The sequence below is a fragment of the Cucurbita pepo genome, chromosome LG15, assembly GCF_002806865.2.
Source record: "Cucurbita pepo subsp. pepo cultivar mu-cu-16 chromosome LG15, ASM280686v2, whole genome shotgun sequence".
Classification (NCBI taxonomy): domain Eukaryota; kingdom Viridiplantae; phylum Streptophyta; class Magnoliopsida; order Cucurbitales; family Cucurbitaceae; genus Cucurbita; species Cucurbita pepo.
The window spans coordinates 146792-161880 of record NC_036652.1 but is presented as its reverse complement, the minus strand read 5'-3'; the positions used below and the strand labels follow the sequence as shown (position 1 = coordinate 161880).

The window sequence follows — 15089 nt, the reverse complement described above, 5'->3', positions numbered from 1 at the left end:
TTTTTATTTTTTATTTTCCATAAAAATAAAATTTATTTCTTTTTTGAAATGTAATAATTTTTAAAAACTTATTTAAAAATTGAATTGCAAATCTTAATTCATCAAAATAAATTATATAAGTTTATTATTTAATAAAAAAATTTCACTCCTTGAAAAATGGTCCATTAAATCCAACCTACGAACACTCCTTAAAAAACAAGATATATATATATATATATTTCCATTGCATCCCACGTTGAAGTGATAAAGTATTCCCATTTTTTTTTTTTTTTCATGTATTGGTCCAAGCACACTATTAACTCGATATTGTCCTATTTGAACTTTTTTTTTTGGGATTCAGCTCAAAATTTTTAAAACGTGTCTACTAAGAAAAAGTTTCTACACACTTATAACGAGGGAGAGGACCAAAACATGCCACTGAAAGACTTTACTGAAACAAAAATAGGCTGTCAAAAAACGTAGAGGAGGTAGGATAGGCAGTTGGTCAAATCTAGTATGAATAGTACATGGGACAGTAGTTGGAGTCGGCGGCTCTCTTAGGGTTCCCCCATCTGGGATCCCTCGGAAGAGGGTCAAGTTGGCCCTTGTGAATAGCTTGATGCACTATCTCCCTTCAACCCTTTGAACGAAATGCGGCAAAAGGAAGGAAAATCCACGGACCGACCTCATCGTCTCCACCCCGTAGGAACTACGATGTTTCATTCTCCTCCCGACCTGGGATCTGTCTTCGATCTATAAGTATGAACCTAAAAAAAAAAAAAAATAATCAATTCTTGACTTTGTATAAAGTGATAAAAATGGACAGATTTCTTCTCTCTCTTATTTAATTCTCTCCCCTTAACCACGGTGTTTGCTCTCATCTTCCGCCATGAACATTTTGCAAAAGCTGAAATATTACCACTAGACTGCATAAAAAGCAACAAAAAAACCAGGCTGAGCGACACACAAGAACACTAAAAGACTGCCACTGTCATTACTATTCCAGAATCAAAACCCACCCCTTCTCCTCTTTTGTGGGGCAAAAAATAAGAATCTGTTCTGTAAGTTCTTTGATTCTTGAATTTTTCTCTGTTTCTTGTTCTTTCCATGATGTCTGAATTTCATGTGTTCTTCAGGTTCAACAACACTCATGAACACAACCCATCGTGTTCATCAGGTACCCTCCAGCTTTCTTGCTTCTATGCAACAATCTAAGTTCTGGGTTTTCATTCTTTTCAAACCTTGATCCAGATTCCTGTTCTTGGGTTCACAATTTAGCGATTTTGGGTCAAAATTCCATCTGGGTTGAGACATAAGAGTGGGGAATCCATGGAAACCCCCTCGGCTGTAGATTCCAAGCGTTCGTATTCTTGGTGGTGGGATAGCCACATTAGCCCAAAGACCTCTAAATGGCTTCAAGACAGTCTTTCAGGTACACCCTTTTGTTGTCTATGGAACTGCCCTGTAGGTTTCATTCTGTCGTGTTTTGTGTTCTATGTTCTTTGTTTTTGTGTCTCTAATCAGAATTCTTGTCTGTTCTTGGTAGACATGGATGAAAACATCAAGCAGATGATCAAGCTTATTGAAGAAGATGCAGATTCCTTTGCAAAGAGGGCTGAGATGTATTATAAAAAGCGTCCTGAGCTTATGAAACTAGTCGAAGAGTTTTACCGAGCGTACCGAGCATTGGCTGAACGATACGATCACGCAACCGTTGTGATTCATCAGGCTCATCGAACCATGGCTGAAGCTTTTCCTAATCATATATCCATGGCTCACCCTGATGACAGCACTGATGCTGATTATTTTACACCTGAAAAAACTCAACCTTCCAGCAAAGGCTCTAATTTGATGACAAGGGAGACGTGGTTGAAGCATCTTGATGAGTTGTTTAACTCCGGAGCAGCCAAGAATCTTTCGAAATTCGACGATGGGAAGGCGAGAAAACGTCTCAATTTTCATGATCTTGATCCTGAAGAAGAGAATATACAAAGTAATGGGAATCATGAGCTTAAGAATCGAGTATATGTCGAGTCCGAAAGGGTGGATAGAGCTGAGTATGAAATTTTATCCTTAAAGAACGCGCTTGCTAAACTAGAAGCTGAAAAGGAAGTCGGGTTACTTCAGTATAACGACAGTCTACAGAGGTTGTCTACGTTAGAGTCCGAGGTATCTCGAGCGCAAGAAGATTCAAGGAGTTTAAACGAAAGAGCTGGTAAGGCCGAGACGGAGGTTTCGATTTTGAAAGAGTCCCTTGCCAAACTAGAGACTGAAAGAGAAGCCAGTCTTTTAAGCTACCAGCAATGTTTAGATAAGTTATCTACTCTACAAGACAGCATCTTGTGTGTTCAAAAGAATGTCGAAAACACTACGAGAGCTAGCAAAGCCGAAACGGAAGTAGAACGACTTAAACGGGAAGTTTCAAGAGTCGAGTCTCAAAGAGAAGCTGCCGTTTTAAGCTTAGAGGAAAGAGTAGTGCTTGCAGAAGAGGATGCCAGGAGGTATAAGATGCAAGCTGATGAAGCTCAAAGTGAAGTCTTGACGATTAGGGAAGCGCTCACACGATTAGTTGAAGAAACGAAAGCTGCTGGTCTCAGGCATCGTCTATGTCGAGAGAAGATTACGAGCCTGGAACACGAAATCTCTAATGCTCGAGAGAAGCTAGAAAGGGTAGAGGATGAGAAGGCTAATGGGGTTGCAATGTTGAAGGGTGCTGAAGAAAGATGCCTTCATTTACAGAGGTCGAATCAAATTCTTCAATCTGAGATGGACTCTATGGTGCAGAAGATAGGCTCGCAAAGTGTCGAACTAATTGAGAAGCAGAAGGAGTTGGGAAGGCTTTCGGCGTCGATACAGGAAGAACGTTCGAGATATGTAGAGAATGAAACTGCCTTCACCACATTGCAAGAACTGCATTCAAAATCTCAGGAGATGGAAACACGGAATCGAGTTCTAGAGGATGAAGTCCAGAAGATTAACTTATCTTCAGAAATGTCGATAAATTGTTTGCGGGACGAGATGTCGAACATGACTACGAATTTGGAGACACTCGAAGCAAGTCTTGAGTTTCAAGTTAACCAAAAGAATGATCTCTTGGAGAAGTTGAAGAACATGGAAGAACACTGTGAGAAGAATTTGATTGAAATAGAAAGCCAACAGATGAAGGTTAAGGTATTGGAAGAATGCTGTCAACTTCTCTCAGGAGAGAAGTCGACCCTGTCGTCTCAGCTGCAAATGGCAACCGAAAACTTAGAACGACAGTCGGAGAAAAACACCCTTCTCGAGAGTTCACTTTCCGATGCAAACTTCGATCGAAAACGACTTGCTGAAGAAGTGGAAAAGCTTCACTGTTTGAACAATGATCTTGAAGAGAAAGTAAGATTATTAGAGAGGTCAGAGCATGAGCGTTTGGAAGCAGAACAGCTTATGATCATGATACAGAATGAGAACTCGGAGTTGCATAAGAGGGTGAAGGAACTCGCCATGATGTGTGAAGAGGCTAGAGCTGTAGTAGACGAGAAAGAGGACGTCGTTGTCGAACTATCCAGTGAAAGTAAACGTCGAGCCAGAGAGATAGCTTCGTTGCGGGAACTAAACTTTACTTTGGAAGAAGATGTTAAGAGGCATAAACATAGGGAGAAGAGTTTGAGGTGTGAGCTAATGAAGAAGGGAATGGAGGTTGAAATATGTGAGACTCGGGCTGATGAACTGTTCGGTGAGCTTCAAAGCTCTACCGTTCGAGAAATAGTGTTCCAGGGAAAGCTTCTTGAGCTCAATGAAGCATACGTGAACCTCGAAAATCAAAGTAATTACAACATAACTGATGTAAGTGAAGAACTAGGAGTTCATTTGGCCAAATATACATCAGCAGTCACATCTTTGAATGATTCTGTAACCTATCTGGAGAATCATTCTCTTCTGTGCAGAAAAACTCACAACTATGAGAAACAAGAAGTAAAGGTATTCATTCTCTATGATCTCATATACTTTCTTTTTAGGAATCATGACTCTCCACGACGGTATGATATTGTCCACTTTGAGCATAAGCTCTCGTGGCTTTGCTTTGGACTTCCCCACAAGGCCTCATACCAATGGAGAGTCGATGTGGGAATCCTCCCCTCGAACAAAGTACACTATAGAGCCTCCCCTGAGGCCTATGGAGCCCTCGAACAGTCTCTCCTTAATCGAGGCTCGACTCCTTCTCTGGAGTCCTCGAACAAAGTACACCCTTTGTTCGACACTTGAGTCACTTTTGACTACACCTTCGAGGCTCACAACTTCTTTGTTTGACATTTGAGGATTCTATTGACATGGCTAAGTTAAGGGCATGACTTTGATACCATGTTAGGAATCACGACTCTCCACAATAGTATGATATTGTCCACTTTGAGCATAAGCTCTCGTGACTTTGCTTTGGGCCTCCCCGAAAGGGCTCATACCAATGGAGATGTAGTTCTTATTTATAAACCCATGATCATTCTCGAGACTCCCTCCCAACAATCCTCAACATTCTCGGTATGCAACTTATACTCTCTGTTTTCAGAATACTGACTCAGCAAATCATGAGCATTCTGAAGGCTTCCAGCAAATATATCACGATCTGATAGCAAGACTGCACAATGGATCTTTTGAATTGAAGGATTTGCATAGAAGGATTCAGGTTGTGGAAATGGCTGTAATCGAAAAGGTAAAACTCGAGACTCTAGAAAACATGAACTCTACTAGCAAACAAGAGATGGTAACGAGGAGAATCGAGGAAGCGGGTTGTGGAAATTACCAGACAAGGCCTACTACTCCAAGAAGAGAGATTGAACTCGGAAACGAATTACAGAGATCGAAGACGAAAGTCGTTGAAGTTAGTGGTGAAATATTGACAAAGGACATCATTCTTGATCAAATGGCCAAATGTTCTAATGGAGTTGACAACCAGATGCTAGAATTATGGGAGGCAACTGATGAGGATGGTAGCATTGATCTTATGGTATGCAAATCTCAGAACACGGCGACGTCCTCAACTAACTATAACAGATTTGAAGTAGTCAAGGAACAAAATAAGCATCCCTCGACCGATTCATCGGTCGAGAAAGAGGTGGGAGTGGACATATCAGAGACCTCAAGTAGATTATCCGTCCCTCTCCACAAACGAAAAGAGAGGAAGATTCTTGAACGACTCGATTCCGATATGCAGAAATTGACAAACCTTCAAATAACCATTCAAGATTTAAAGCGAATTGTACTTACGAAGCAGAAAAGGAGTAACGCAGCGGAGTACGACACCATGAAAGAACAACTCGAAGAAGTCGAGGCGTCTGTTATGAAGCAGTTTAATGCCAATTGCAAATTGATGAAGAATGTACAAGATGGGACATTGTCTACTGATGGAGCGACCTCCATTGGATCTGCTGATGAAAGTGGAAATGTCCGGAAAAGAATCATTTCAGCTCAAGCAAGAAGAGGGTCCAAGAAAATTGGGCAGCTGCAGCTTGAGGTGCAGAGGTTACAATTTCTACTACTGAAACAAGACGACGAAAAGGAAACAAAGTCTAGGACGAGGGTCGTCGAACGACCCAAAATTCGACTGCAGGACTATCTTTACAGTAGCATTAGAAGCAAGAACAAGAACAAGAAGGCGTTATTCTGTGGATGTATGCACCCCACCATGTCTCCTAGTCCAACAATTGGTGAAAGGATTTTTTCGACTTCAATGGTTAGTCGTTCGACATTGCTTTGAACCGAGTTGAAACTCGCGTATTTACTTATCTTTTCATACAGTAGGTGACTTACTTTTTTGTAGCTTTCAGAATATATGTCTATCTTAGAAGTTGTATATATTCAAGTTAATGCTGATTCTATTAAGACTTAGGCTAGCTCTTAGGACAAGATCTTTTGACAAAACAAGTCTATTTTGAGCCACCGAACCATACAAACGATGTGCAACCCATCTGAAGTAAAGTTGTAACAGCTCAAACTCAAGCCCACCGCTAACAGATATTATCTTCTTTGGGTTTTCCCTTCTGGGCTTCCCCTCACGATTTTTAAAATGCATCTGCTAGGAAGAGGTTTCCACACCCTTATAAAGAATGTTTTGTTCCTCTCTCCAACCGATGTGGGATCTCACAATAGACGCGTAATGAGGAAGTCCATAAAGGAAAGCCCAAAGTGGCTTGGGTTGTTACAAATGGTATCAGAGCTAGACACTGGACAGTGTGTCAACGAGAATGCTGGCCCCTAGGGGGGTGAGGGAACGAAACATTCCTTATAAGGGTGTGGAAACCTTTCCCTAGTAGATGCGTTTTAAAACCTTGAGGGGAAGCCCTTAAAGGGAAAGTCCAAAGAGGACAATATCTACTAACGGCGGTGTCGAGCCCTTACAAAAGCTAGGGGGAACTCGATAGGAACTTGATAACAGATAAGATTCTCCAACTGCAAGAAGACGAGACATCCAACCAAAGGCCCCTGATTTTGATGCAAAAAAGGACTAATTTTGAACAAGAATCTACCTATACAAAGCAGGCAAGGGCTCCCTAACCTAAACAGGCAACACAAAAACATACATAAAAATACTTCATTCATCCTCTTTTCCTTGATGAAATTTTGCTTTCTTGGGACCTGCTTCATAACCTCTTCTTTTTTCTTTCCCAAGTTCCTTGCTTTAGTTTCTACTTTTTCACATCACTTTTGAAAATTCTTTTAATCAACCTTTCTAGTTTCAAATTTTGAACAAGAATCTTGAAGATGTAAGACTACCAAAAGGAATGTTTTGATAAAAGGAACTTCACTGGCCGCCCTTAAATGTGCTATCAGTCACTTAGAATGTGCTATCAGTCCCTTAAATGTGCTATCAGTTCCTATCTCTTACACTTATCCACTGTAATAAAAGGGCTGCCGTTTTACCACGCCATGTGGCACCTATTTCTGGTTTCATTCGGAGATGGGAATCTCAGAATGTCTCTATTGATTAGGATAATATGGACAAAGTTGCAGAATTCACTTTGGCTTCTTTTGTAGTAGACTACCTCTTGTGGAGAGACGTCAAACACCACTAACACTATTCTGTTGAGGATTATTGGGAGAGGGTTCCTCGTTGGTTAATAATTTAAGGAATGATCATGAGTTTATAAGTAAGGAATACATCTCCATTGGTACGAGGCCCTGAGAGCTTATGCTCAAAGTGGACAATATCATATCATTGTGGAGAGTCATGATTCTTAACATGGTATCAGAGCTATGCCCTTAACTTAGTCATGTCAATAGAATCCTCAAGTGTCGAACAAATGTACTTTGTTTGAGGGCTCCATAGACCTCGGGGGACACTCTATAGTGTACTTTGTTCGAGGAGAGGCTTGTTGGGAGGGAGTCCAAAGAAAAGTCATGAGAGCTTATGCTCAAAGTGGACAATATCATACCACTATGGAGGGCCATGATTCCTAACATGGTATCAGAGTCATGCCCTTAACTTAGCCATGTCAATAGAATCCTCAAATGTCGAACAAGGAAGTTGTGAGCCTCGAAGGTGTAGTCAAAAGTGACTCAAGTGTTGAACAAATGATGTACTTTGTCGAGGGCTCCATAAACTTCGGGGGACACTCTATAATGTACTTTGTTCGAGGGGAGGATTGTTGAGACGGAGTCCAAAGCAAAGCCATGAGAGCTTATACTCAATGTGGACAATATCATACCATTATAGAGATCCGTGATTCCTAACACTATAGCCGAAGATAGCCACAACCTCGAAGTGCTTAATAACACAAAAGAGCAACAAAACAATGCAATAGACAGGCATTAAGCACTTCGAGGTTGTGGCTATCTCTTCTAAGCTTCATCAGCACCAGAAAATTATGAAGAAGACTGATCTGATGATGAAGATGGTACAAGCAGTCACGCGGGTTGTAGCATATGTCACTCTCCATTCTTCATCTTCAACAGCTTTCTCATTCAAAGGCTGAACTGTGGGAACCCATTGGATCAGCCCCAATTTTGTCTCAACCTTAAAACATGTCGGCTTACGACATAACCAACATCTGTGATAATGTTGGGAAAAATGCGTGTCCTTTTTCCACTTTCGCTTAAGGTTTTAAAACGCGCCTATTAGGGAGAGGTTTTCACACTCGGAATGTTTCGTTCCCCTCTCCAACTGATGTGGGATCTCACAATCCACTCCCTTGTGGACCCAACGTCCTTGCTGACATACTGTCTGTTGTCTGGCTCTGATATCATTTGTAACAGTCCAAGTCCACCGATAGCACATATTGTCCTCTTTTGGGCTTTCCCTTCCAAGCTTCCCCTAAAAGTTTTAAAACGTCTCTATTAGAGAGAGGTTTAGTTTTTAAAACGCGTCCGTTAGAGACGTTTCCACACTTTTTATAAGGAATGTTTCGTTCCCCTCTCCAACGGACGTGGGATCTCACAATTCACTCCCTTGTGGGCCCAACGTCCTTGCTGGCACACTGCCGGTTGTTTAGCTCTGATACCATTTGTAACAGCTCAAGCCCACAGCTAGCATATATTGTCCTCTTTGGGCTTTTCCTTCCTTCCATTAGAGTTCGAGGTTTCCACACTTTTATAAGGAATGCTTCGTTCTCCTAATCGAGGTGGGATCTCACAGTCTTACCCCTTCCTTGGGTCTCGTTTTACTGAATGAATAATTCGTTCGAGTAGGTTGATGGGGCGGAGTGTTTTTGAGAAGTGGGCCAAATTTGGAGCAGAGGTTGATGGGAAGTGTCTGTGGTGAAGTTCAAAGTTTGAAAATGGGTTTGTGGGTTAGGCCTATTCATTTAAACGTTGGAAGAGAAGAGAAAAGGATAAGAAAATAAATGATTGATTTGGGATCTCGGGACATTTCCAAAAAGAAAACAATGGAATTTCACTCATTTTAATGGAATCCACTTTCTTTGGTCAAAACCTTATTCATTTCCTTTCCTTTCTTTCTTTCAAAACAATCTTAGTGATTCATAGGACCCTATAAAGTCTTCACATTTAGAACCTTCATACAAATTCTTTTCCTATTCCCACTTTAAAATTTCTCTAATTTAAACGTTAATGGTTTAAAACTAGAACAAGGCTTGGATCGGATCAGTTTGTCGGTGACCTGGAATGGAAACACTTTCCATCGTGCATTTTATTTTACAACTCATCTCACTCTATCAAAAAAAAAAAAAAAAAAAAAAAAAATGGTTCTTTTGGTTTGATGATGGGTTAATTGATTTTTACCTTTTTCTAATGTAATGATGCGTTACTTTGCTTAAAGGAGACAACTTTCTTTACGAACACCTGATTTTCTCATCTGGGTTCGGCTAAACGATGTTTGTTTGCTTAAATGTGTCGCCTTTTTTGTTCTTAATTTTGATGTTTTGGGAAAGAAAAAGCAATTAGAGATGGAAAAAGGGCATGAAATGAAAGCATAGAAGGAAGGAATATATGATTAAAGGTGAGAGACATGTTCGAGGAGGGGAACCCCACTTTTTGACTTACCCAAAGGCTCATTTTGAGAAAGACTCTTAGGGATGTGTGCATTTTGGCCATTATACCTTCTCTTTCTCTTTTTCTTTCTTTCTCTTTCTCTTTTTCTAAAGCAATAACCCTAATCAACACCTCCTCATTTCATAATCCCCCAATTATTTCTTCAACATCCTTTCCACTTGTAGGGCATTAGATTTTTTATATCATTTGCATAACTTTTTCTTTTAATCAAAACCCAAATATATGCAACTTAGAACGAAATCATAGCTAGTTAGTTCTCTCGATATGCGTTGATGCGTAGCAGCTAACTGGGCATCTAAAGATAGATCACTGTTTCGGTACCAAATCAAGGCAAACTCGAAATTCTAGATATGATCTCAAAATAACAGGGTCAAGGTCCTAAACTTGTACCGGAGAGATGACTGGCCATATACTGATAAAGAATGTATGGATTAGTGATCTTGGTGGCACTTCATACTTGATTCAATGATTGTTTCCAAACATTTATGAAATCTCGAGTAAGATTGCATCTTTTAATGGAATATAAACGAAAGGCAAATTGATGGGGTTTTTGTTTTTATTTTCTTTCACATTTTGAGAAGAACATTGGTAAATAAACAGAGTAAAGCTTATCTTGAGTGAAAACTAGAAAACTTTATCTTTTTTTTTTTTTCCTTAGAGGTCACATGCAAAATTTGACTAGAGTATACCCCACATGTATTCATTATTTGAGCATCTCTTGAAAATGAACAAAGATTAAATCTTTTAAGGCCAAAGGGCAAAGCATAAAACCCAAACTCCCACTCTGTTTTCTTCACAAACAACACACAAAACCCTCTCTTCAGCTGTTGTTCAATGGATGATTCTTACTCACTCAAAGGGTGTAGAACTCACTTACCAGAAAGCCCAAGAGCTCCAATGGAGTTCCTCTCTCGCTCATGGAGTGCCTCTGCTTTTGAGGTCTCTAAAGCTCTGGTGCCTCCTCCTTCCATGAACACGGCTGCTATGCCGTTCCATTTGCCTCCAAAATCCGCAAGTGGGTCTTCCTGTACGACGTCGTCTATACCCGAAGATGTCACCGGCGAGTTCGAGGAATTCCCTGTTCTTCAGGGCAACGGAAACAACTTCTCCTTCTCTTCCTCCGCCACTTCTCAGCTCGTTCTTGATCGCATTATGTCACAGTCCGTCAGAGAGGTAACAATAGTTACTACTCACCCAATTCCTATTTGGAACCGATTTTGGGTTTTTCCCTGAAACTCTGTTTTGACAGGAGGTGTCGCCGTTGACGTCCGGGAGGCTTTCACACAGCAGTGGGCCTTTGAACGGTGGGTCTTTGACGGAAACAGACAGCCCGCCGGTGTCACCTTCCGATGAATTCGACGACGTCGTTAAGGTACCAAACAAACAAATCTCTCCAGAATTCGAATGTAGGAGACAAATACTCTGTTTTTCTGTCTCCCTCTGTTGCTAGCAGCCTTCTGTTTCGCACTCTGCTCTGCAGTGTGTTGTTCTAAGGCTAATTGCCTGCACCCTGCAGCTTTTTCTTTTCCATTCCTTTTATTAATATTTCAATTTTTCTAGAAAACACTTTAAATAATGAAAATTTTAAAGAATTTAACCTTCTGCTTTTAAAAATTACAAAGTTTAAGAATTCCAAGACTTAATTTTGTTGCAGTTCTTTCGAGCAAATCACAGCATTCAGCCCCTTTTCACAAATGGCCGTGCTAGCGCCGGCAATGTCGGTGGAAATGCCGGGGGCGGGTCAAAGACGGTGGGGAGGTGGCTGAAGGATAGAAAAGAGAAGAAAAAGGAAGAGCACAGAGCCCACAATGCTCAACTCCATGCCGCTGTTTCGGTTGCTGCGGTGGCTGCTGCAATGGCGGCAATTGCAGCTTTCCAAGCTACTTCTTCGTCAAAGAAGAATGAGCACTCGGCTAAGACCGATATGGCGGTGGCCTCGGCTGCCACCTTGGTGGCTGCTCAATGTGTGGAGGCGGCGGAGGCAATGGGGGCTGAAAGAGACCACCTTGCTTCGGTTATTAGCTCTGCCGTTAATGTCAGATCTCACGATGATATCTCCACTCTTACTGCTGCAGCAGCCACAGGTAAGACGATAATAAGCTTGCCCTTCAACTCTGAAATCTTTACTCCGATGAACAATATAAAGATCTGTAACTACAAAAACCAAAGACAGAGCAAGCATTTAAAAGTTCAGAAGCCAAATGTCAAAAAACATTGAATCATCATCTTTGTTCTTGTAGCTCTACGAGGAGCAGCGACACTGAAGGCAAGAGCAATAAAGGAAGTATGGAATATCTCATCAGTGTTACCAGTGGACAAAGGATTACCACCAATGGGTGCTTGTGGTAACAGAGGCAACATTCATCATACCAACGATGGCCATAGCCAAGAAGCAGAGCTGCACCAAGCTGATAATTTTCTCTTCGCCCATACCCAAGATTTTCTTGCAAGAGGCACCGAGCTCCTCAAGCGCACTCGGAAAGGTGTTCTTTAGAAGCTAATTTTCTCAACGCTTTCCATATGGAAATGACAAGATGAAAATTAAAAGAATTTGTCTAACAAGTTTGGATTGATAATGCAGGGGATCTTCACTGGAAAATAGTGTCTGTTTACATTCACCGCACTGGGCAGGTGATGCTGAAGATGAAGAGCAGACATGCTGCAGGAACATTCACAAAAAAGAAAAAGAGTGAGTCTTTTTACTGTCTTGGTAACGACTTGGGTATTAGACTTGAACCTTGGTGTTAATATTTGTTTTTGGCACTGCAGATGTGGTGTTGGGTGTATGCAGGAACATACAGGCATGGCCTGGACGACACTTGCTTGAGGGCGGAGAACAGCGACGTTACTTCGGTTTGAAGACAGAAATGCGAGGCATAATAGAGTTCGAGTGCAGGAGCCAGCGAGAGTACAATCAGTGGACACAAGGGGTTTCAAGGCTCCTTTCCATGGTAGCTGATTCTAAGAACAGATATTAGGATGTTTAACGTATTCTCTCTTTTGTGACTTAGATAGTGAGTAGTTTAGGTGAAAATGGTTGGTTCGGATGATGCTTAGATCCCCCTTGAAAGAATGTACACAGGGATAGAGGAAAAGGGGGCAGGGAACTCGAAATCACTTATGGCAGATATCCAAATAAAAACTATTGTTTGGGTCAGTCTAATTCTCTAGAAGAGCCTGCGGATTGTAATCTTAGAATTGCTAAAAATGTACGCAGCAAACATTCTAAAGGAAGGTAGTTGTCATGAGTGCTAATTTATAACCTGTTATCATTAGTAAAACGCAGCAACTGATTGAAGCCCTATTACGGCTGAAGGTACTCTGATGTGATGTAAATTCAAACCAACAAAAGAAGCAATCATTCATGACTCTACATTCCAAATTTTGTCAGTCTATTCATCTTTGTGTTGGGGTAACTTTATTAAGGATCATTCTTCTAATGGTAAATGCTTTAAGAATGACTTGGAACACCATATGGTACAAGAAGATACAAATCTAATTCTGATACTTATATTGAAAAGCAGTAGATAGTTTAGTTACAACTTACAATGGGTATGAGATTCAATCTATCACCTGATCAACAGCAACAGAAACCTTTACAGTTCGATGCTTTTGTAATGGTGCTATTAATCGGAGAGAAAGATATGAAGTGTACACACCATTTATTAATAACAGTGATAGAGTTTCATAAAGGGAAAAGCCGATGAAAATCTAACCACAAAGAAAACCAAGCCCCTCTTCAATTATCAGCTGCTCTGAAGATTGACAATAGTGAGAGGAAAAGGTTGACGATGTCCAAATATAAGGCAATAGAAGCCCAGATGTACTCGTCGTATGAGTATCTTTTTATGAGATTGTCGGTGTCATAGACGATGTATCCACAGAAGATGATGGACGCTAGACATCCATAAACCATCATAGAAGTCCGACCCAACGGAAAGAAGGCCTGCATTCCATGAACGAAATTCATATTATGCTAATGAAGCTCAATTCAAATACACTCATGTCAAATTTGAACATGGGGTTGTGCTATTGAGCGTACCTGAACCAGACCGAATATCAGGAGGACAACCAGAGCACCAAATAGAAATGGACCAAGGAAGCTGAAATCATAGCCCTTTTTGGCTGCCCAAAATGTGTAGAGAGTGAGACTCACCACAACCACGGCAGTTAGAATTGCAGCCTCAAGAATGACCTTCCCTGTTCATGATTCGTTCAAAGCTCAGACAAGGAACTATTTTGCATTTGCAAACCAAGTCTACATAATCTTATACCCAAACACACATAGTTCTGCAAAGAAACAAGTATTCAACCAAAAACCTCTACCAAATTTACAACCACCGCCTTACTCCTAAAGGCAGAAATGCAGAAAGCACTAAAGGCTAAAGCAAAAACAACAGCAAACAATTTGTAGAACTGCTTTGTCAATACGATCATCAGTTATATACGGTGTACTAATCACCATATCTATAGCATATCTTGCTTAGTTACCCAAGAATAGCCAATTTACGTAGAGTCGGTCAACCAAAGGAGGCAAGAACCTATCCTCTAATTTCCAATTACCTAAAGGCAGAAGGCATTCACTACAAAAAAAGGTTAAATTGAAGAATATTCTACTCACCGCTTGTATACGCGCAAGTCAATCCAATCGCGAACGAGAAAGACACCGTGAAAATACCCAAGAGAACCAAATTGACGGGGTGCTTCTGAGCGTAACAGGAGAGCGGTATCAACGCTGTGGAGAATCCAAAACAAAAACCAAATCAGAAACAATTGGAAACCCTAAAAGAAAAAGAAATCAGTGGTGAAGGAAGGAACCTAACTTATGAAGGGCATAATAAGGAGAATGATGTATACAGCCAGGCCTGCCCTAGTAGTGCTCAAGAAAGTAGAAATTGATGGAACATAAACAACCGTGGCGGCGACGGCAACGGTGGCGAGTAGTTGGATGGTAATGATAGAGTAGATCTTCCGAATGAAAGCCCATCGGAGCTGTGGGCTCTCTAGCATCGTCGGGTACAGCGGCGTTGTTCCACTCTCCACATCATACTTCCTCTGCTGATTCCACATCTTTGAAACGCCAAGATCAAGTAGAAGAAAAACGAAGAAACAAAGCTTTAATCGAAAGTGCTGAAGGGTTCAACGAAGGCCCAATTCGGGTTCCCGTATGATTATCGCAGAGCTTATAAGATGGAGAGGTTCCGGCCGACGGAGACTTCTCGATTCATCGCGTGTAAGCCAGAAAGTCCTTTCGGTTGTTATATTTCTTTTTTTTCTTTTTTTTTCGCTAAATTAATAGAAACTAACTTTTTAAAAAACTTCAAAAACATTTTAATTTTTTTTTTAAATTTTAAAAATATTATTATTGTTACTGCAGTGATATTAAAAAATTTGGAGTTAATCTAAGGCGTCGATAAACGGTTTTCATCCGTAACAGTCAAATTTTTTTACAATTTAATATGTTCATAGACGTATTTTAACGAATTAGGTTAAACCCAGCTCTCATTCTTTACGTAGGGAAGATGGTCAAAATTTACTATGAATGGAATGCGAATAATCTTCGACAAAAATATTGTTAAACTAATAATCAATATGCTATTGTTATGAATATTCACGGGTTAGTAACCATT

The 15089-nt window shown here is 40.7% G+C and overlaps 3 protein-coding genes across 5 annotated transcripts; 2 read left to right on the top strand and 1 right to left on the bottom strand.

The window, feature by feature from the left end:
* Nucleotides 1-841: 841 nt before the first annotated feature.
* Nucleotides 842-5838, top strand: LOC111776520 (protein NETWORKED 1C). Of its 3 annotated transcripts, none has more exons than XM_023655988.1 (5): nt 842-1040; nt 1116-1156; nt 1258-1411; nt 1526-3939; nt 4523-5838. In XM_023655988.1, the coding sequence occupies exons 2-5, from the start codon at nt 1130-1132 to the stop codon at nt 5708-5710; spliced, it is 3783 nt and encodes a 1260-aa protein (XP_023511756.1). In that variant the 5' UTR covers nt 842-1040; nt 1116-1129; the 3' UTR covers nt 5711-5838. The 3 variants fall into 3 exon arrangements, with proteins under 3 accessions (XP_023511756.1, XP_023511757.1, XP_023511755.1); XM_023655989.1 differs by having other exon boundaries at nt 1231-1411; XM_023655987.1 differs by lacking the exon at nt 842-1040 and having other exon boundaries at nt 1047-1156.
* Nucleotides 5839-10133: 4295 nt separating this feature from the next.
* LOC111776319 (VAN3-binding protein-like) lies at nt 10134-12761 on the top strand. The gene is made up of 6 exons (XM_023655744.1): nt 10134-10632; nt 10709-10831; nt 11114-11543; nt 11700-11942; nt 12041-12148; nt 12229-12761. Exons 1-6 carry the CDS (start codon nt 10294-10296, stop codon nt 12435-12437), a joined length of 1452 nt encoding a protein of 483 aa, XP_023511512.1. The 5' UTR covers nt 10134-10293; the 3' UTR covers nt 12438-12761.
* A 186-nt stretch (nt 12762-12947) lies between these two features.
* On the bottom strand, nt 12948-14721 carry LOC111776320 (protein LIFEGUARD 2-like). Its single transcript, XM_023655745.1, has 4 exons — nt 14283-14721; nt 14081-14194; nt 13502-13659; nt 12948-13405 (listed from the first exon to the last, which is right to left on the bottom strand). Exons 1-4 carry the CDS (start codon nt 14527-14529, stop codon nt 13199-13201), a joined length of 726 nt encoding a protein of 241 aa, XP_023511513.1. The 5' UTR covers nt 14530-14721; the 3' UTR covers nt 12948-13198.
* Between the last annotated feature and the right edge of the window lie 368 nt (nt 14722-15089).

Excerpts from the sequence above, each read along its gene's own strand:
- LOC111776520 (XM_023655987.1), top strand. The coding sequence starts at position 1,103 with ATGTGTTCTTCAGGTTCAACAACACTCATGAACACAACCCATCGTGTT. Across the intron at positions 1,157-1,257 it reads CAACCCATCGTGTTCATCAG|CGATTTTGGGTCAAAATTCC; the intron begins GTACCCTCCAGC and ends TTCACAATTTAG. Across the intron at positions 1,412-1,525 it reads GCTTCAAGACAGTCTTTCAG|ACATGGATGAAAACATCAAG; the intron begins GTACACCCTTTT and ends TGTTCTTGGTAG.
- LOC111776319 (XM_023655744.1), top strand. The coding sequence starts at position 10,294 with ATGGATGATTCTTACTCACTCAAAGGGTGTAGAACTCACTTACCAGAA. Across the intron at positions 10,633-10,708 it reads TGTCACAGTCCGTCAGAGAG|GAGGTGTCGCCGTTGACGTC; the intron begins GTAACAATAGTT and ends CTGTTTTGACAG. Across the intron at positions 11,544-11,699 it reads TACTGCTGCAGCAGCCACAG|CTCTACGAGGAGCAGCGACA; the intron begins GTAAGACGATAA and ends TTGTTCTTGTAG.
- LOC111776320 (XM_023655745.1), bottom strand. The coding sequence starts at position 14,529 with ATGTGGAATCAGCAGAGGAAGTATGATGTGGAGAGTGGAACAACGCCG. Across the intron at positions 13,660-14,080 it reads GACTTGCGCGTATACAAGCG|GGAAGGTCATTCTTGAGGCT; the intron begins GTGAGTAGAATA and ends AATCATGAACAG. Across the intron at positions 13,406-13,501 it reads TGATATTCGGTCTGGTTCAG|GCCTTCTTTCCGTTGGGTCG; the intron begins GTACGCTCAATA and ends CATGGAATGCAG.